A 21,297-nucleotide genomic window follows, 5' to 3' on the forward strand; every position below is an offset into this window, starting at 1 on the left:
CCCCTCCCTCCTCCCCTCTCCTCCCTCCCTTCCCTCCTCCCCACCCTCCCCTCCCCTCCCTCACCACTCCCTCTCCCTCCCTCCCCTCCCTCCCTCCCCTCCCTCCCTCCCTCCCCTCCCTCCCTCCCTCCCTCCCCTCCCCTCTCCCTCCCTCCTCCTCCCTCTCTCCCTCCCTCCCTCCCTCCCTCCCTCCCTCCCTCCTCCCCTCCCTCCCTCCCTCCCTCCTCCCCCTCCCCTCCCTCCCTCACCTCCCCTCCCTCCCCCTCCCTCCTCCCTCCCCTCCCTCCCTCCACTCCCTCCCCTCCCTCCTCCCTCCCCTCCCCCCCCTCCCCTCATCCCCTCCCTCCCTCCCTCACTCCCTTCCCTCCCTCCCCCTCCCTCCACTCCCTCCCCTCCCTCCCTCCCTCCCCTCCCTCCCTCCCCTCCCTCCCTCCCCACCCTCCCTCCCCTCTCACGACGTTCCGACCGCAACACAAGCAATCACCGTCAGGTGTGAAACCACTGCAAGAACATTTAACTCGTAATCTCGTAGTCACTTACGTGTTAATATCGCCTGATGATGTCACTTACATGTTAATATCGCCTGATGATGTCACTTCCCTCTTAATGTCGCCTGATGATGTCACTTCCTGCTTAATGTCACCTCCTGATGTCACTTCCCTCTTAATGTCACCTGATGATGTCACTTCCCTCGTATTCAATGCAAACATGTCCAGGGCCCCGAGCCCTCCACCTCCGTCTGAAATGTCCAATGTGCCCATCGCAGAAAGCTGGTGCTACACACAGGTAACTTGTTCCCCTGTTGTGGCCAATCACATTCAACGGGTCTCCCGTCTTGTGCCGATCAAAGTATGCGCATGGCTAATGTATTTAACTTTTACACGTTTTTTTGTTCATCGCGCAAAGCCATCCAAAATGGTTTCATAATTATGTGTAAGTGCAATTATGGATTATCATTGTACAGGCTATTTTTGTACATCAGATTGCAAAGTTCATAGAATTGCACTAACAACATTATACTAGATAATTGTCTCTGATTTTGACTGGTAGTGTATTTTTACAAAAGGGGCAGCAGTTTTTATCAAATAAAAAAATAAAAAGGCCTTTTATTGCACACTCTAATCTATGACATGTTGAGACTTGTTGTGTTAACGCTGTGCAGTAATGAACATGCAAGGTAATCCCAGAACACTAATAAGACCCTTTCATTTACAGTAATGTTTCTTTCCTTATAGACAGTTTGTGTTTTTTGAGCACAATATTCAGATGTGTGGGTGAAATGCTTGAGGGTTTGTCAATGGGCATGTATTTATGGTAATGCATGAGCTTTATAGCTGTTATGTGCTCGTGTGTTTCAGGTTAAGGTCGTAAAGTTCTCTTATATGTGGACCATCAACAATTTCAGCTTCTGTCTTGAAGAAATGGGCCAAGTTCTCAAGAGTTCTACATTTTCAGCAGGCACCAATGATACATTGAAATGGTACAGTAAATTCTGGCTATTTTATGACATTAAAAAAAAATCACAATGCTCACGGAGGTGCTTTACTAGAACAATTTTGCATAGTGCATGTTTTAGTTCATACTATATTGTTTTAGTAATGTAGTCTGCGCGTACATACACACCTAATATTAACGACCATGTCTTGTTCATATGTTCAATCAGGTGCCTACGCATAAACCCCGAGGGTTTTGACGAAGAGAGCAAAGATTACCTATCGTTGTCCTTGTTATTGGTCAGCTGTCCCAAGAGTGAAGTCTACGCCAAGTTCAAGATTTCTATTCTTAATGCCAAGGGAGAGGAAACCAAGGCTATGGGTGAAACTACTTGTATTAAAGTATCAATTCACGTCATATGTGTATTTGGTAACAGGATTATATCATAATCAGCCATTATTTATCGACTGCTTGAAACATTTTATAAACCTTACGAACACCATCCCTCATCCTTCACATGAGCTGATCTAATATCTCCTTGTCTACGTTTGACATCGTCTTGGGCATGTACTTTACTTTTCTTCCTATTCGACCACTAGTCTCATCCATCAACCATCCCATTTAGCGATGTGTCCTGTCCAAGCCCAATCTATATTTACAACAGTGAATATGATGTCTCTAATTTGCCGTTTTGATTTGACCAACGTGTTCCTCTTTCAGTTTCTCACTGTAATTCTCAACATACTTCTCTCCACGCTTTGTGTACTTTGTAGTTTTATTCCATTTGTCAGTGTTTCTATTTGTAATCAGTGTTTCATAGTAGGTAATATGCACTAGATTGGAATCTTTCATCCTGTAGCACATTGCAACTTTTCATTATCAAATTCATATTCCAAAAGTGATCTTGATCCTGTTCCACCTTCAGGAGTTTCCATTATGCATATTTTTGTGTTTTCCATGATATTGACCCTCCAATAATAATTTTATTTTGCTTAGTGTACCTGGACATTGTCATTCACGGACATTTCTTTTCCTAGTTTTACAATCTTCACCATGTGTTATTCCATTGTAATTTATCAAGTGACGGCTTTATTTTTTCTGCTTGCACTCACTGTTTATTACAACTTCATTATTTTTGTTTGTATTCTCATCCATTTTTTTATTCATTTCTGGTGGTTTTACAAAGGTTGGCATTTTCATCCCATTTCACACTTCTCCTTTACCTTGCTTTAGTGGTTCATATTGTTTGTTTTATAATTGCCTTATTACTTTCAGGATACTCTTTCAATGCGCGATAACTATTTTAAGTGATGACATCCATACATTTACTGTGCTTTGCTAAGGCTATTAACATTTCTCTGAGAGTCTAAATCTATCTTTTTGTTTTAAACTTTCATGTTTTTTTCTTAGTATTTGCTTTGGTGTTGTCTTTGGTAATGTTAACATGTAACTCACGTCACACAACCATGTTTACAAAGACAAGCATTAATACACAAACACATTCACCTAATCCATATGAACTATATCTTCATACACTTAAATCCAGGTCTGATTTTCATCTACCTTGAAGTTAAAAGCTAAACTGAACTATTTTTATTTTACCAGGCAAGGCCCACTGAGCTACAGTGTGGGAAAAAAGTATTTGATGCCCTGCTGATTTTATACGTTTGCCCACTAACAAAGAAGTGATCAGTCTATAATTTTCATGGTAGGTTTATTTGAACATGTAACTCACGTCACACAACCATGTTTACAAAGACAAGCATTATTAATACACAAACACATTCACCTAATCCATATGAACTATATCTTCATACACTTAAATCCAGGTCTGATTTTCATCTACCTTGAAGTTAAAAGCTAAACTGAACTATTTTTATTTTACCAGGCAAGGCCCACTGAGCTACAGTGTGGGAAAAAAGTATTTGATGCCCTGCTGATTTTATACGTTTGCCCACTAACAAAGAAGTGATCAGTCTATAATTTTCATGGTAGGTTTATTTGAACATGTAACTCACGTCACACAACCATGTTTACAAAGACAAGCATTATTAATACACAAACACATTCACCTAATCCATATGAACTATATCTTCATACACTTAAATCCAGGTCTGATTTTCATCTACCTTGAAGTTAAAAGCTAAACTGAACTATTTTTATTTTACCAGGCAAGGCCCACTGAGCTACAGTGTGGGAAAAAAGTATTTGATGCCCTGCTGATTTTATACGTTTGCCCACTAACAAAGAAGTGATCAGTCTATAATTTTCATGGTAGGTTTATTTGAACATGTAACTCACGTCACACAACCATGTTTACAAAGACAAGCATTATTAATACACAAACACATTCACCTAATCCATATGAACTATATCTTCATACACTTAAATCCAGGTCTGATTTTCATCTACCTTGAAGTTAAAAGCTAAACTGAACTATTTTTATTTTACCAGGCAAGGCCCACTGAGCTACAGTGTGGGAAAAAAGTATTTGATGCCCTGCTGATTTTATACGTTTGCCCACTAACAAAGAAGTGATCAGTCTATAATTTTCATGGTAGGTTTATTTGAACAGTGAGAGACAGAATAACAACAACAAAATCCAGAAAAACGCATGTCAAAAATTGTATAAATTGATTGGCATTTTAATGAGGGAAATAAGTATTTGACTCCCTCTCAATCAGAAAGATTTCTGGCTCCCAGGTGTCTTTTATACAGGTAACGAGCTGAGATTAGGAGCACACTCTTAAAGGGAGTGCTCCTAATCTCAGCTTACCTGTATAACAGACACCTTTCCACAGAAGCAATCAATCAGATTCCAAACTCTCCACCATGGCCAAGACCAAAGAGCTCTCCAAGGATGGCAGGGACAAGATTGTAGACCTACACATGGCTGGAATGGGCTACAAGACCATTGCCAAGCAGCTTGGTGAGAAGGTGACAACAGTTGGTGCGATTATTCGCAAATGGAAGAAACACAAAAGAACTGTCAATCTCCCTCGGTCTGGGGCCCCATGCAAGATCTCACCTCGTGGGGTTGCAATGATCATGAGAACGGTGAGGAATCAGCCCAGAACTACACAGGAGGATCTTGTCAATGATCTCAATGCAGCTGGGACCATAGCCACCAAGAAAACAATTGGTAACACACTACGCCGTGAAGGACTGAAATCCTGCAGCGCCCGCAAGGTCCCCCTGCTCAAGAAAGCACATATACATGCCCGTCTGAAGCTTGCCAATGAACATCTGAGTGATTCAGAGGACAACTGGGTGAAAGTGTTGTGGTCAGATGAGACCAAAATGGACCTCTTTGGCATCAACTCAACTCGCCGTGTTTGGAGGAGGAGGAATGCTGCCTATGACGCCAAAAACACCATCCCCACTGTCAAACATGGAGGTGGAAACATTATGCTTTGGGGGTGTTTTTCTGCTAAGGGGACGGGACAACTTCACCGCATCAAAGGGAAAATGGACGGGGCCATGTGAGAACCTCCTTCCCTCAGCCAGGGCATTGAAAATGGGTCGTGTATGGGTATTCCAGCATGACAATAACCCAAAACACACGGCCAAGGCAACAAAGGAGTGGCTCAAGAAAAAGCACATTAAGGTCCTGGAGTGGCCTAGCCAGTCTCCAGACCTTAATCCCATAGAAAATATGTGGAGGGAGCTGAAGGTTCGAGTTGCCAAACGTCAGCCTCGAAACCTTAATGACTTGGAGAAGATCTGCAAAGAGGAGTGGGACAAAATCCCTCCTGAGATGTGTGCAAACCAGGTGGCCAACTACAAGAAACGTCTGACCTCTGTGATTGCCAACAAGGGTTTTGCCACCAAGTACTAGGTCATGTTTTGCAGAGGGGTAAAATATTTATTTCCCTCATTAAAATACAAATCAATTTATAACATTTTTGACATGCGTTTTTCTGGATTTTGTTGTTATTCTGTCTCTCACTGTTCAAATAAACCTATCATTAAAATGATAGACTGATCATTTCTTTGTCAGTGGGCAAACGTACAAAATCAGCAGGGGATCAAATACTTTTTTTTCCTCACTGTACATAGCTCTTTTTCAGAAGTGCCCTGGCCACAAACAATAGCCTAACGAGATGGCTTATTGTGTGGAAATGCATAGCAGCCAAATACTCTGGATTTTTATAAATATGGAGGGAAAAACCGGAAGACCTGGATAAAAATACATGCAAGCACAAGGAGAACATGCAGACTCCAAATATACAGGCATCAGGGTTGAGATCGAACCCATGACCTATATACCAGGCGAGGTAGTTGACTGCCACCGTGGCGCAGGGCTTTAGAATACATTGCTATCTTTACATTTTGAAAATATAATGAAGTTTTTTTTTTCCCATTACATGAAATTACCACAGTTTATTGTAAGAACTGGTGAGTATTGTTTGAAACCTATTTTTTTACAGAGACCCCGCGAGCATACCGCTTTGTCCAAGGAAAAGACTGGGGATTTAAAAAATTCATTCGAAGAGATTTTTTGCTTGATGAATCTAATAGCTTGCTTCCAGATAACAAACTGACACTCTTTGGTGAAGTAAGTATGACATGCTGCGGCTATTGTGTAATTTTCTATTTTATTCATTACAATTGCACAGTTGGAGTCAATATTCTACTTAATTGAAGATTGTAATAATTACTTTCCCTGTTCCATACAAGGAAATTGTTAATATGAGTTTTCCAAGCACTTTTTTCCTCCACTGGTGCTAGAGTTAACATAGCACAACAATTAAATAATCAAGCTTAATTTTTTTTAGGTTTTCTCCCTCTGGATAGTGTTTATATTTAAACCTTGACATTTTTATAAACTAGAATGTCAGGTATTACATAATGTGTTTTGTTTAAATGTCGCCACATGAATTCCTTTTCCTATTCTCGGACATCAGCCAGTTTGATGTAAATGTTTATTGTCCTTGGGGGGGTCCTTTTAATCACCAGATTAAATTTTTTTACCTTTAAAATCCTTTACAAAATACAAGCATTTTTGATAATGAAAGGAAGCACATCAAGGAGGGCTGTTCACTTCCTCTGTTGCTGTGCAGAACCCATAATTAGGGGCCTCACTACCTGTTGAAACTGTTTATACAGTGTAAAATAACTTGACAAAAATATAGAATGAAAATTGATTAATATGAAAAACATTTCACGGACCACTATTTTGGCATTATTCACAACACTTGTTCTGATATAGGATGTTTGTGCAGATTTGCTTGCTTGATTGAACCAAAGCCTACATCTTCATGCAAAATGTGAAGTTAAGTGAGGATTTGTATAAAAAAATCATCAAATGCCTTCTCAAAGCTGGTTGATGTTTATGCAGGTTAGTGTGGGGCAGGATTCCGTGAACATTTCTGGTCAATCCAGCATGAGTACATTCAAAGTACCAGATTGCCGGCTGGCAGTTGACTTCGGGGAGATCTGGGACAATTCCCGCTTCACTGACTGCCTGCTTCGTGTTGGTGGCCAGGAGTTTAAAGCCCACAAGGCCGTATTGGCAGGTCTGTGCCACAACAAGCAACACATGCGTCGTTTAGTGTACAATAGAACCATATAATTAATGATACTGTAATTAGTTTGGGGTAATCAACTACAGCCATTTCCTGTTTTACACTGAATTTAATTAACTAACACTGGCAAATGCTTACGTCAATTTGTAATGCTTTTTGTTAAAGGATACATCAGTAAATATGTGTAATGAATTCAACTGAGTCACAGACGCACTTCTTCAACCAACACACGGGGTACTACCCCTTAACACATGAACAACCTATGGTGGTGGACCACCAGGCTATCTACACTAATTACACGGGGTCCGGGTCCACGTGTTGGTGACTCTTGTAGGACGTAGATTCTTAAGGATGAACAACAGCAGCCGGTCCCTCTCAGGGACCCGGCTTTTATCCTCTGTGGCGGGGGTGGCTCCGCCCTTAGCCACGACCATCTTCTGGAATCCTCTAGCGGGTTCCCGGCCCTGACACGTGACCACCCCTAGCCCCCACCTGGGGGCCCTGTGTACACTTTACCGGTCACGTGTCCTTCGGGGTCAAGTGCCATGGCCCTTGGTAACCCCATTCCCATGGCCAGCACTCTCACACCCTATCCTGTAGGGGTCGGCACCGCACGCAGAGCGTGGTGCCACTCAGCACTGTCAGACAGCGCTCACCATGCCCCTCTCGGGCCGGTACTGCACCCACATCCACGTGGTGCCCTCGATGTTAATACGATGTTAATACATCGCACGCCGTGCCTCTCTATAGCCGGCATTACACAATGACATTCGCGATGTCACTACATATATATAAATGTAATATTGTATTATGTGAGAGATAAACATATTTAATAATCCTGTTGCTAAAGTTTTTATTCCGTTTTTATTTACTTCACTATATCATCGTTGTGCAGGAATTCATTTTACACAATGCAATTATGGTGTAGGTTTTGAGCCTCTAATTTGGACATTTATTTGCGTCCATGTTTGACAAATCTGTAATGGATATGCCATATGAAATAAAATATGGATCTGGATTGTACCTCTTTTGTATCTAGATTATTTGATCTCTAGATATAACATCTAAATGTGTCTGTACCACATTCCGGTGTTTTTCCAATTAACTGTACAGTAAAACCTTGAATTGCGAGTAAGTTCGTCTGCAAGTGTTTTGCAAGACGAGCCAAATTTTTTAATAAATATTAATTTGATAAACGAGTGAGGTTTTGCAATACGAGTAGTACGTATACGCTTTGTCTGCCGAGCGTCACGTAATCACAACTGATATACGAGTGCTTTGATATACGAGTGCTTTGGATTACAAACACGTTTCCGGAACAAATTATTCTCGCAATCGAAGGTTTCACTGTATTTGTTAACAGTTGCTTTACCTTTTTCAGGTCGGTCACTTGTTTTTAATGCTATGTTTGAACATGAAATGGAAGAGAGCAAAAAGGTATCTTTAAATGCAATCTTAATACAGCACATTAATACTGTGATCATACATTTCCAAGGTGCATTTGTCACAATGGATCGGTTGATAAGTATCTCTTGAGAGTGCTGTCAAATGTTGAACTATTACCCTAGTAACTCTTTTGGCGCATTGCACATTTATTATCAAAAAGTATTCATTCCGAGGGAATGTTAGATTGTATTTTATAGCTATTTTTTATATAACATTTCACAGAAGGCCATTGCATGTGTGTCAAGAATGGATTTATTACGCGCAATAAATAGTCATCGGCAAGTTGAATACAACTTTAATGGAGCCACTTTACATGTGTTGTGTAGATATAACGGATGTTTATTTTATTTAATTGAATGCTATATTTTCGTCTCCCAATATATGCCGAAGTTAATTTGAATATATTGTGTTGCTACCTTGCAGAATCGAGTGGAGATTAATGATGTGGAGCCTGACGTGTTCAAGGAAATGATGCGTTTTGTCTATACGGGAAGGGCTCCAAACCTCGAGAAGATGGCCGATGACCTGCTGGCCGCTGCTGACAAGGTTACACGCTTAAAATGTTAACATGAGATCGCACCACCTTGTGATGTATCGGTATGCAGTTGTAGGTCGCAAGTGAAATTAAAACAGCATTTAGGTATTTTCTAAAGCTCATGTCACAAATAATATGAATAGCAAATGTATATGATGCAGACGTTCACATTAGTGCTTTCAGGTTTTGGAATTGATGTCCTGGGAGATGATTGAATTTTCAACAAAAAATATAAATTGTCATGCAATTTCACAATGGAATTGAATGTCAAACTGGTATTAGTCCATGCTAGAGGCTAGTACGTGTGCATTGAAGTGCATTCACATGCAGCATTTTTATCCTAAGTGCAACCATTTGGCTGTGTGTTCTTGTATTGAGGGTTTTTTGTTAATCACATTAACAATTGATACAATTAGTAATAAAATAAAGGGAAGTGTTTTAAAAGATTGTTTGATGTGGCATGGCTGTATAGAAATAAATTGGAACAAATATACTTTTATTAAGGAAACGGATATCCTGCTGTTCCTGAAGATCTGCCAGATAATCAGTTAAGAGTCATTACTCTCCCTTCTGGAACATCATATTCAATAGTTCCTAAAGCGATTGTAATAAAATAAGAATACAAATCGTATAAAGTCGCATGTTTAAGCTTTGTTCATTAAAGTTTCATATTCTGCTAGAGTTGAAATATGGTGGCTTGCAGTTGCATTGTTTATCAGCTTAACAACCAAACTCTTTAAGCTCTTGGAAAACAACATCTCACCTCCTTTGTAATTTGCATGACTTTGTAACCAATATAATCAAGTTTAGGACAAGGACCCCTAATTATAGTAGAGATCAATAAATACATGACTTAAAACATAAATATGCTGAAAGGTTGATGCCATGTTTTAAGAAAATTATCAAACATTTGACTGCTGTATACTGCGTTTATAAAGTAGTTGATGGGGTGAGGGAATATTAAACAAGCGAAATAGGTAGAGAAAATAGTGTTCTTAATACTGAAATTGCACTTTATTTTTACTTTTCTCAAGTATGCATTAGAGAGGTTGAAGGTGATGTGCGAGAATGCACTATGCACAAACTTGTCGGTGGAAAATGTTGCGGAGACTTTGATCTTGGCCGATTTGCACAGTGCAGAGCAGTTGAAGGCCCGGGCCATTGACTTCATAATAAACAGGCAAGTCTAGTGAGAGTGTGACTGTCACTGAGCTGCGTAACATTGATGATGCTTACATGGCAATTTGCATTACAGTCCCTTTTAATGGAGACTAACCGTTTGCCCCAATCCTTATAGACACTGCTTATTAGGAGCTCGCTTAACCCTGACTTGTACTTGCAGTCATGCGATGGACGTAATGGAGACGGCGGGCTGGAAGTCCATGGTTCTGTCTCGCCCTCACCTGGTTGCGGATGCTTTCCGTGCCTTGGCCACGGCCCAGTCTCCACAGCTGGGACCTCCATGCAAGCGTCTCAAACAGACTTAACGGTGGCAGGCAAAGAACATCTATGACCAAGAAAACTTGGGCTGCACGGTGCGGTTATTTACCTGTGGCCTCCATGCAAACAACCGTGAAGACTTTGCATCAGACTACCAACTTTCCTCTGCTTTGAAAATAATGTTAATTTAAGCAAATTTATTTACTTTCACAAAAAGGTGGCCAAATTCACTTTACCATGTAATATAGTGCTACATCTATACATCTACAACTCTATAAACAAGTACATATGTAGAAAAAATGGAAAACTACAGCCTAATAAACACCACGACATATCCCAATTGAGAGAGTGTAAAATAAAACGTTCGATGTGATTGTCCCTAGGTGGCAGGACAATTTGGTTCAATTGTTTAGTTAAGTAAAAACAGAATGGTCTAAAACCCTGCAATGTCTACCTTAACATGAAGGATGAGTATTCGTCCAGTGTCTGTGTACTCAAGGTTACAGATAGTGGCATAGAGAACAACCAGTTCTGAAAGATAAGAATGTGCCAAGCCATATAAGGCCTTAATTCAAGAGGTAAACTTTTCAGATTGATTTTTCATTGCACAGACAGCTTATGCATTGACTAGAACAGGAGTACTATGATTGCCGAGTTTGAAGACTGACAAAGATAATATTGCAGTCGTGTATCCTGCGTATAACAAAGCATGGATGGAGTACTCGGTGTAAGAAAAGGCAAGGCACAGCATCAATTTGGCCATGTTACGCAGTTCATAACATTTCACTTTTTTGCTTGTATGGGCTTTCATGTATGACCCAAAGATTTTTGACTTACAACAAAAGTAAATCTTATTTCCATCAATTTAGTAGTTTGTATTCACGGAAACAAGATGTGCTGTGTTTCTAAGTTTTGTTTCGTATTATATTGTAATGATTTGTTTTTATTATGAATTTCATCTATTACCAACTCGTAGCATCATGTCAACCCAGAGTTTTACGTGATTGGAAGGACCATAATTTTTGCATCAGCGCTGTTTTACGTAACCTCTCACTTAAAATTAAATTGTACATAAAATTGCATAAGCTTTGAAGGATTACACACATAGATTTGGAAGCACAGATTTAAATAATATTCAAAGCTGCAGGATATAATATGAAAGTACAACAAATGAGCAGTGTCATGGATTTGAGTCGATTTGAAGAATATTACAATCTAATGCAATGTGTTGGGATATGAACAAATGCAAACGACGAGAATGTTGGAGGTTTTTTTACGTGTTAAACGTACAAAACAAGTTGGATAATACATGCAAAATTAAGGATAGCCAGTGTTGTAAGCAGTCTATTTATTTTGTTATTTGTTTAATATTTTAGTTTCGTCCTTATATATATTTGATGCTAAAGATGTATATGGTACATTGCACTCTACCTATTCAATTAAAAACTGATTAGGTGATTCGGGGAAGTTATTTGTTGTCATGGTGAGAGTTAAAGCATTGAAATCTGATTGGGGTTCTAATCTGCAGCAAGTCTATGCTGTCGTAAGTGAGTGTGACAAAAACTCTTAGCAGAGTGCAGCCAGTGCGGTGGACTAATTGAACCCTGAAATGTATCAGGCAGTTACCGATAATGTACTCTTCAAATTGTTGCCTTGTATGACTTCCGAAATTGAAAATACTTTGCGCCAAATGTAAATGTTTATTGGAAAATGGATATACTGTAACTGCCAAAAAAATATATATAATTGCAGAAATAATAATATGGTCTTTGTAAAAAGTGTGTGTTTTGAAAAAGTGTGATTGCATGCAAGACAGTTTTGGGTTCTTCCCACGAGTTTTTATGCATATTCAGAGATGAAAATATGTTAATTGGTTTAATTAAAAAATGTTGCTACAATTGTAATACAAAAATATAAACTTGAAGCTAGTAATGCGGTATAGTGCCCCAATGTTTGACCTTTTATCTTTTTCCATTACAGATAATACTGTTTTGGATGTAATATAAATGTTTTGTAAGGCCCTTTTACAATGAATTGTCAGCAGATGATTGGAATTGCAAAATGAACCATTCTTTGTATATTACGTGTTTTCTAAATTGATTTGCATTATAAATGGCAATATAAACCCTTTTCATATGGTAAATATATTACCGTTATCTGATCTCTTCTAGAAATCAGTATTTGGATATAAGAAAAAAAGCTGCTTTTAGCTCTGCACCACTTATTCCACATTTTTTTCATTAAAATTGTTTTTGATAATGTTAATATTTTCATTTATGACATTTTGCAGTGTTACACTTTTTTCGGTAAAGTCTCGTCGAAAGAAATTACTACACAACTTTACCCGAAAGAACCAAAGAGTCATTCCTGCAGTCACGAAAGCTTTGAATCTATTTTGCAGTGTATTTAAAAGTTGAATAAACATGAATGTACCTGGAAATATGTCCAGTTTAAGTTGTCATGTTCTTTACTCTGGGAATGTTACAGATATGTGGATATGTAAAATTTCAATTGACACCCAACAGCAACATTTTAACAAGTATTTTGGAGCCAAAGGTAAACTTAAGTGTATATTTCCTTGCCACTTTTAAAGGCATGTTTACCATGTGTTGATAAACAGTTCACTGGAGAATTGTAATGTGTTCACTGTTCATCATTTACAGCGTTTTGTCAACCCACTGCTTAAACGAAGGCCTCACCACACCATGTCGGTCATTCTTCACCCACTGATGTTAACTGTGGCTGGGAATTGAACTGGTTGTTTCGTCAGTTTCCTAGTGCCACCACTCCATTCAATTACATCCTGTTTAATGTGTATAATTATAAGTGGCATTCTTACTCTTTGGTTCTATTCGGTAAAGTCACGTAGGTAAAAAAATTAAAACAACAAAAATCACGACGTTTCGGCCACAACACAAGCGGCCTTCATCAGGTGAAGGGACCAACCTGTCCAGCGGGCAGCGTTGGAGTGAAGAAAGCCAAGCGCTGGTCGCCTCCCTTTAAGCTGTGAGGGGGCAAACAGCAAACGCTCTGACAAAGGAAATTAGCATGAAACGCACCACTGACAAAGCTTGGAATTAGCACAAGATGATAATACACCACCCTGGGAGTTTGGAATACCACTATGCATGTTGTTGTTGCAACGCAACAACAACATGCATAAATACAAACTGACAATTTCATCCTTGCAGTCACGAAAGCTTCAAATCTAGAAGTCGCATTCTATTTTTGGTGGTCATACGTTCAGTATTTTCTGCTGAACTGAGTGTTGGATTTATTCATTTTAAATGTACTTTTTGCTTGGTTACATTTTGCTCAGGTAACAGCTCGCATTTGCGGTAATTGGTGCCATACATCAATGTCTTGTCTGGCATTAGACACGTCTGTACGAACAGTGTTTTCATTAGCCTCCATTTATCAGTTAGGGGAACAACTAAGCTCGAAGGGGCAGTACGTGTCGTTCTGGTCACTCAACACGACGTGTACTGTTCACGGACCACTGAGAAAACGCGTTGCAACAACAACATGCATAAATACAAACTGACAATTTCAGCCAGTGCAGCAGCTTTATATAGCATGACCACATCGATTCAAGTTTCACAAACATCTTATTCGTATGTGCAGACGTGTAGCAACTACAATAATGTTTCTTTGAGGTGGTAGAGCCGGATGACTGCGTCAGCTGTAGCAGATTGTATCACTGTAATGCCTCCATTATGTTTGTGAATCGGGCATTGAATTGTTATATGTTCCATGGTTCTGGGTGAGCCCAGTCGCACACTGGAGAGTTTTTTCTATTTTCCTTTTTTGTGCATCGACCGGATGTTGTTTAAGGTAGCCCGTAAGCTTTACGGAAGATCGAAGCCAGGTACCTTTTACATCGGGTCTTTCATGAGGTGTTTGTGTCTTATGGACTTCATTCGGATTTCCAAGAATCACGTTTGAATGTTGACTTAAAGCTTTCGTGACTGCAGGAATTCACATTCTTGGGTCTTTCGGTAAAGTCACGTAGATAGGTTCAAAGAAAATAACAAAAAAACTACGACGTTTCGATCACAGCACAAGCAATCGTCATCAGGAGAGCAATCTTATTATCCCTGAGATCAGGGCTAGGCCAGCCCTGAACAAGATCCGTTTACCATTGGGAGAAGTGACAACAGCAGATGTCAGTGTGAAGGCAATCGGTATTACCTTAGTGTTGCGGCATCTCTTCAGAAATGTGAGTCACTTGATCGAGTCGACGGATCTTGTTCAGGGCTGGCCTAGCCCTGATCTCAGAGATAATGAGATTGCTCTCCTGATGACGATTGCTTGTGCTGTGATCGAAACGTCGTAGTTTTTTTGTTATTTTCTTTGAACCTATCTACGTGACTTTACCGAAAGACCCAAGAATATCACGTTTGAAGTTACATTGTTGAAGGTTAAGCGCGTGGGTCCAAAAAGGCTTGCGCGACTCGAGTGCTGGCGAGGGACTGTATTGAGATCCGAGTGGATGGGGAGACGTTCGTTTTTCCACGATTTGCTGTGCTTCCCGGACAGTTGCAGTATTGAGGCAAATGGATGGGGAAGTGATGCGTGGCAACTCGAGAAGCCAGGATTGTGGATCCTGCTTTAAGGTTCAAGTGCCACCGCATTGCATCGTTCAATTGGACATCAACAAGCCGGGTGTGTGCCGAGCTATTTATGGTCCATGCCATTGCACAGAATACACAAGGACCATGGCTTATACCATAGCACCGGTGATAAATAAGAATTATCAAACAAGAACATGGAACAAAAGCTGAAAAGTATTTAGGAAAAAAGCGTGGAGCGGTGCATGCTGAGAGTTACTCCGGGATGGAAAGAGGAATGCAGATGTACTGACATCGCAGACGTCGCTGTGTAATGCCGGCGGTAGAGGGGCACGGTGTGCGATGTACTCACATCGTGGACACCACGTATATAGTGACATCGTGGATGTCACTGTGTAATGCAGGCCCTAGAGAGGCACGGCGTGCGATGTACTCACATCGTGGACACCACTTGTATGCGGGTGTCGTGCTGGCCCTAGAGGGGGCTCTGTGAGCGCTGAGTCATAGCGCTGAGTGACACCACGCTCAGGTGTGCATTGCCGACCCCTACAGGATGGGGTGTGAGAGTGTCAGCCATGGAATCGGGTTACTTTAGGCCATGGCACTCTGGTTGACCCCGGAGAACACGTGACTGGTAAAGTCTACACAGGGTCCCCAAGTGGGGGGCTAGGGGTGGTCACGTGTCGGGGCGAGATCCTGCTCGAGGATTCTAGAAGGTGGTCGTGGCCAAGGGTGCGGCCAGCCACGACCATGGAGGATATAAGCTGGGTCCCCAGAATTGCTGTTGTCATCCTGAAGATCTACATTCGACGTCCGTGAAGAGTCACCAACACGTGGACCTGGACCCAAGCTGGGGTCCTGTCCGTTGTAGCTACTCCCAGTGTAGTTACGGTGTAATTAGTGTAGTTAGCCTGGTGGTCACGTAGCTAGTTACGGTGTAATTAGTGTAGTTAGCCTGGTGGTTATGTAGCTAGTTACGGTGTAATTAGTGTCATTAGCCTGGTGGTCACGTAGCTAGTTACGGTGTAATTAGTGTAGTTAGCCTGGTGGTTACGTAGCTAGTTACGGTGTAATTAGTGTAGTTAGCCTGGTGGTCACGTAGCTAGTTACGGTGTAATTATTGTAGTTAGCCTGGTGGTTACGTAGCTAGGTACGGTGTAATTAGTGTAGTTAGCCTGGTGGTTATGTAGCTAGTTACGTTGTAATTAGTGTAGTTAGCCTGGTGGACACGTAGCTAGTTATGGTGTAATTAGTGTCGTGATTCATAATAAAGGTTTTTGGGTTAGATCGCGTTAGGTATAAATGTGTCGTAACCCTCCACCACCCGACACGGCCAATCAGCAAAAAAGTGTCACGTTGACAAAAGACAAAAGAGTTCACTACATCAGCCCACCGCTGTGTTGAAGGGTGAATCCACAACATTTACAGTTTGAATACGACGTTTCGCTGGTAATTACATCCAGCATCATCGGGCAATTCGCCAGAATGGTAAAGCCCTCACTTGCTCCCGGTCTTAAATAGAGCAGCAGTAGGGTGACGTCTTCATTTAACTCATTCAGGTGCAGTAATTATATAATCGATTGGTGATCAGTGACAGCACCGTGACTACACGGGATGTCGCGCTTGGCCTGAGCAAAAGGCAGACGGCACAAAGAATGAAGACGCACAATATGACACTGTGAACTTGCGAGACAATTTCGTTTTGCGCGTGCGACACTCACCGCCATTCTGCTGGGTAAAATGTGTAGTACTCTTTGGTTCTATTGGGTAAAGTCACGTAGGTGAAAATAACATAACAAAAAATCACGACGTTTCGGCCACAACAAAAGCGGCCTTCATCAGGTGAAGGGATGAGACTGTCTGGAGGACAGCGCTGACTTTACCCAATAGAACCAAAGAGTATGGATCCTAGCAGTCACGAAAGCTTTAAATCTAGAATTAAAATGTGTAGTCCAATCACTTGGCACTAAACATTTTATTTAAATGTGAAGACCTTTGTCGATCCACTGCTGGATAAATTCCTCCACCACGATGTTTCTGCCATGGGGGTTGTTTGACCATCATTCACCACATTGGTCAGTGTGGATTGGTGGACAGGTAGGTGCCCAGAATTAGTTCAGATATCACTCGCTAGTGATGTCATCCATGATCAGTAATCAAACTTGAGTCGCTGCTGGGTTCATAGTGCATTGCGCTAACAATTGCACCGCTACTACACCTTAAACATTGAATGTCATCATTGACCACGATCAATCCACAGCTGGATGAAGACCTCCCGGTGCTATCCGTGTATCTGCTTGAGTCCCGAGTGGTTGGGGTCATCTGAGTGGAAGTGGTGTGTGGTTATCCACGTCGGGTGAGTTTTCTCACCAACCTGCATTGACCAGGGTATAATGACTAACGGTCACATATCTTTCCCACAATTTTAACGCATCTTGATACATTAACCAGAATCTGAAAATATGAAATATTCATCATTACGAGGAAATAAAACAGGAAGGAGACAGACTCCTAAACATGGATTTCTCTTTTTCTTAGTTCTTTCGGTAAAGTCACGTTGAAGGGAAACAATAAAATAATCAAATATATATATAAAACAATAAAAATTCTCACGACGTTTCGACCATAACACAAACGGTCGTCATCAGGTGTGTCGGTTTGCATATATTTATTTTTAAACGGTGTATTTATTTATAAAAACGTTAGCGCCACACGCAGTGATTTGGCAGTATATTTAGAAGGACTAGTCCATCTATGTTCTGAAAAGAGGAGGGGGGAGACGAAAAATTTTAATGTATGCTGTCTGAAAGCCACTGTAAGCGTGAACAATCAATTAAGACCTGAAATGGTTTATCAAATCTTTCCAATGATTGCTAAGCCAGAATCCATCTTCTCGGTTGAAATTGTCTCTGTGCTTGTATATGTGGATAGCCTCATGAACGAATCTCTCATGGTAGCCAGATGGCTTACAAAGAACCTCTGTCTTGAAAAAGTCAATGTCATGTGAGCCTACTGAATTATAACAATGATCTGCCACGGCCGAGGTGTTGGTCCTACCGTGTTTAAGGTCTGCTTTGTGTTCACGAATGCGGTCCGAGACATGGCGTTTGGTTTCTCCAATGTAACTACTACCACAGAGGCAACTTAGTTTGTAGACACCGGGGTATTGTATGTCCGGAATCACATCTTTTACAGACGGAACCAGATCACGGATTTTATGTAATGTGTTGAAATGGACCTGGATCTTGTGTTTATTCAAGATTTTGGACATCTATTTTGTGATCCCCGCAATGTAGGGTAAAGTGATGGTTTTGAAAGGCTCCTCAAGTGGGTCCTTCTTCATGGTTTGAGTGATAGCTATGCGGATTGTATAGTCGGAGTAACCATTAGCCTTAAGAGGTTGGTGTACGTGCTTGAGTTCACTGTCTATGTGTTCCTGGTCGGATATGCATTGGACTCTTTGATACAGAGTCTTGATGAGAGAATTCTTCGGTGATGGATGGTGGTGGGAATCCGGCTTCAGATAAGCATCCGTATGGGTAGCTTTCCTGTAGACAGAGTGGCTCATTGAACCATCAGGTCTCTTTTTAATTAGGACATCCAAAAAAGGTAGCTTGCCATCTTTTTCGACTTCCATGGTAAATCTGATGGCTGGGTGTATGGAATTGATGTGGTCGAAGAATTGGTCTAGAGCAGGCCGGCCATGTGGCCAGATGACAAAAGTGTCATCCACGTACCTCTTCCATAAGGTTGGGCGCAGAGTGGCAGTCTGGATGGCGTCAGTCTCAAATTTCTCCATGAAAATGTTAGCTATAACCGGAGATAGGGGGGAGCCCATTGGGGTGCCCTCAGTTTGTTTGTAGAAAGTTCCATTCCAAGTGAAGTATGTATTGGTTAAACAGTGTCTCACCAGGGGGGGTACCTCAGTGTTTAGTCCTTGATGAACCAAGTCTTCAATGATTGCGATGGTGTCAGGTACAGAAACCTTGGTGAATAAGGAAACTACATCAAAACTGACAAGCAGGTCGTCTGGGGACAGGGAAATACCCTTGATTGTCGATACCAGGTGAGTAGAATTTTGTACCGCAGAGGTGGTTTTTCCAGTGAAAGGATGCAGGATTTCAGACAAAAAACGAGCCAGTTTGTAGGTGGGGGAGTTGATAGTAGAGACGATGGGACGAAGGGGTGTATCTACTTTATGTATTTTTGTTAAGCCGTATAATCTTAGTGGCCTGGCAGCAGAAGGTTTCGACGAAAACTGTTTAGATTGATCAATTAATGCGGTTGAATCAGAAATTATTTTGTTGGTTTGTGTGACGAGGCTGTTGGTGGGATCTCTTTTTATTTTTGTATAACTACCATCGTCGAGTAATTCTTTAATTTTGTTGTTGTATTCTATTTTATCCATGATGACAGTAGCATTGCCCTTGTCAGCTGAGAGGACTACAATATCATCCCTCTTTTTTAATTTATATAATTCAAAACGCTCATCTTTGCTGAGGTTGCTAGCTGGCATCTTAGCGTTTTTGAAGGTTGCAGCGATTTCAGATATTTTTGGCATTGCCTTTGTCGGCTGAGAGAACGACGTTCTCTCAGCCGACAAAGGCATTGCCACTGTCATCATGGACAAAACAGAATATAACAACAAAATTCAAGAACTACTCAACGATGGCAGCTATACAAAAATAAAAAGAGATCCCACCAACAGCCTGGTCACCAAAACGAACAAAATTATCTCTGATTCAACAGCATTAATTGATGAGAACAAACAGTTCTCGTTGAAACCCTCTGCTGCCAGACCACTAAGATTATATGGCCTTCCAAAGATACACAAAGAAGATACACCCCTTCGTCCCATCGTCTCTACTATCAGCTCCCCCACCTACAAACTGGCACGTTTTCTGGCTGATATACTGCGACCTTTCACTGGAAAAACCACCTCTGCGGTACTAAATTCTACTCACCTGGTATCGACAATCAAAGACATTTCCCTGTCCCCAAACGACCTGCTTGTCAGTTTTGATGTGGTGTCCTTGTTCACTAAAGTCCCGGTACCTGACACCATCGCTATCATTGAAGACCTGGTTCATCAAGGACTGCATACTGATGTACCCCCCCTGGTGAGACATTGCTTAACCAACACATACTTCACCTGGAATGGAACTTTCTACAAACAAACTGAGGGCACCCCAATGGGCTCCCCCCTATCTCCGGTTGTAGCCAACGTATTCATGGAAAAATTTGAAACTGACGCCATCCAGACTGCCACTCTACGCCCGACCTTATGGAAGAGGTACGTTGATGACACCTTTGTCATCTGGCCACATGGCCAGCCTGCTCTAGACCAATTCCGCGACCACATCAATTCCATACACCCAGCCATCAGATTTACCATGGAGGTCGAAAAAGATGGCAAACTACCCTTTCTGGATGTCTTAATTAAAAGGAGACATGATGGTTCAATGAGCCACTCTGTCTACAGGAAAGCTACCCATACAGATGCTTACTTGAAACCGGATTCCCACCACCATCCATCCCAGAAGAACTGCCTCATCAAGACTCCATACCATAGAGCCCAATGCATTTCCGACCAGGAACACATTACCAGTGAACTCAAGCACGTACACCAGGCTCTCAGGGCTAATGGCTACTCCGACTACACAATCCGCAAAGCCATCACTCCAGTCATGAAGAAGGATCCTCTTGTGGAGCCACTCAAAACCATCACCTTACCCTACATTGCAGGGGTCACTAAAAAGATCTCCAAAATCCTGAATAAACACAAGATCCAGGTCCGATTCAACACAGTACATAAAATCCGTGATTTAGTTCCATCTGTAAAAGATGCTGTTCCAGACATACAGTACCCGGGCGTTTACAAACTAAAGTGCCTCTGTGGTAGTAGCTACATTGGAGAAACCAAAAGACATATCTCGGACCGCATCCGTGAACATAAAGCAGACTTGAAACACGGTAAGACGAACTCCTCTGCCGTGGCAGATCACTGTTACAATTCAGTGGGCTCACATGACATTGAGGTTCTTTGCAAACCAACTGGCTACCATGAGAGATTCGTTCATGAGGCCATTCACATATACAAGCACAGAGACAATTTTAACCGAGAAGATGGATTCAGGCTTAGTAACCACTGGAAAGATGTGTTAAATCATTTCTGTTCTTAATTAATTGTAATTTTACGATGACCTTCAGACCGCAGCTCTTTCGCCAGCATTGCCTCTTAATACCTCTCACACCACGGTTAATGGTATGGTTTACAACATGGAGTATACTAGGGCTTCGCAGCTGTCTCTCTCCCCCTCCTCTGTTCCGACCATGGACGAAC

General features: G+C 41.4%; 1 protein-coding gene across 2 annotated transcripts; it reads left to right on the forward strand.

Annotated features, from left to right (window-relative positions):
- Nucleotides 1-674: 674 nt before the first annotated feature.
- Nucleotides 675-12,827, forward strand: LOC142917258 (speckle-type POZ protein-like). 2 transcript variants are annotated; one of them, XM_076061876.1, is made up of 9 exons: nucleotides 675-786; nucleotides 1,359-1,480; nucleotides 1,664-1,815; nucleotides 5,865-5,992; nucleotides 6,776-6,953; nucleotides 8,344-8,399; nucleotides 8,832-8,954; nucleotides 9,978-10,123; nucleotides 10,286-12,827. In XM_076061876.1, exons 1-9 carry the CDS (start codon nucleotides 709-711, stop codon nucleotides 10,428-10,430), a joined length of 1,128 nt encoding a protein of 375 aa, XP_075917991.1. In that variant the 5' UTR covers nucleotides 675-708; the 3' UTR covers nucleotides 10,431-12,827. The 2 variants fall into 2 exon arrangements, with proteins under 2 accessions (XP_075917991.1, XP_075917992.1); XM_076061877.1 differs by lacking the exon at nucleotides 675-786 and adding an exon at nucleotides 827-933.
- Nucleotides 12,828-21,297: the final 8,470 nt, after the last annotated feature.

Source organism: Petromyzon marinus, unplaced genomic scaffold (assembly GCF_048934315.1).
Source record: "Petromyzon marinus isolate PM22_M1 ecotype Great Lakes invasive population unplaced genomic scaffold, UKy_Petmar_22M1.pri1.0 PM_G_Scaffold_44, whole genome shotgun sequence".
Lineage (NCBI taxonomy): Eukaryota > Metazoa > Chordata > Hyperoartia > Petromyzontiformes > Petromyzontidae > Petromyzon > Petromyzon marinus.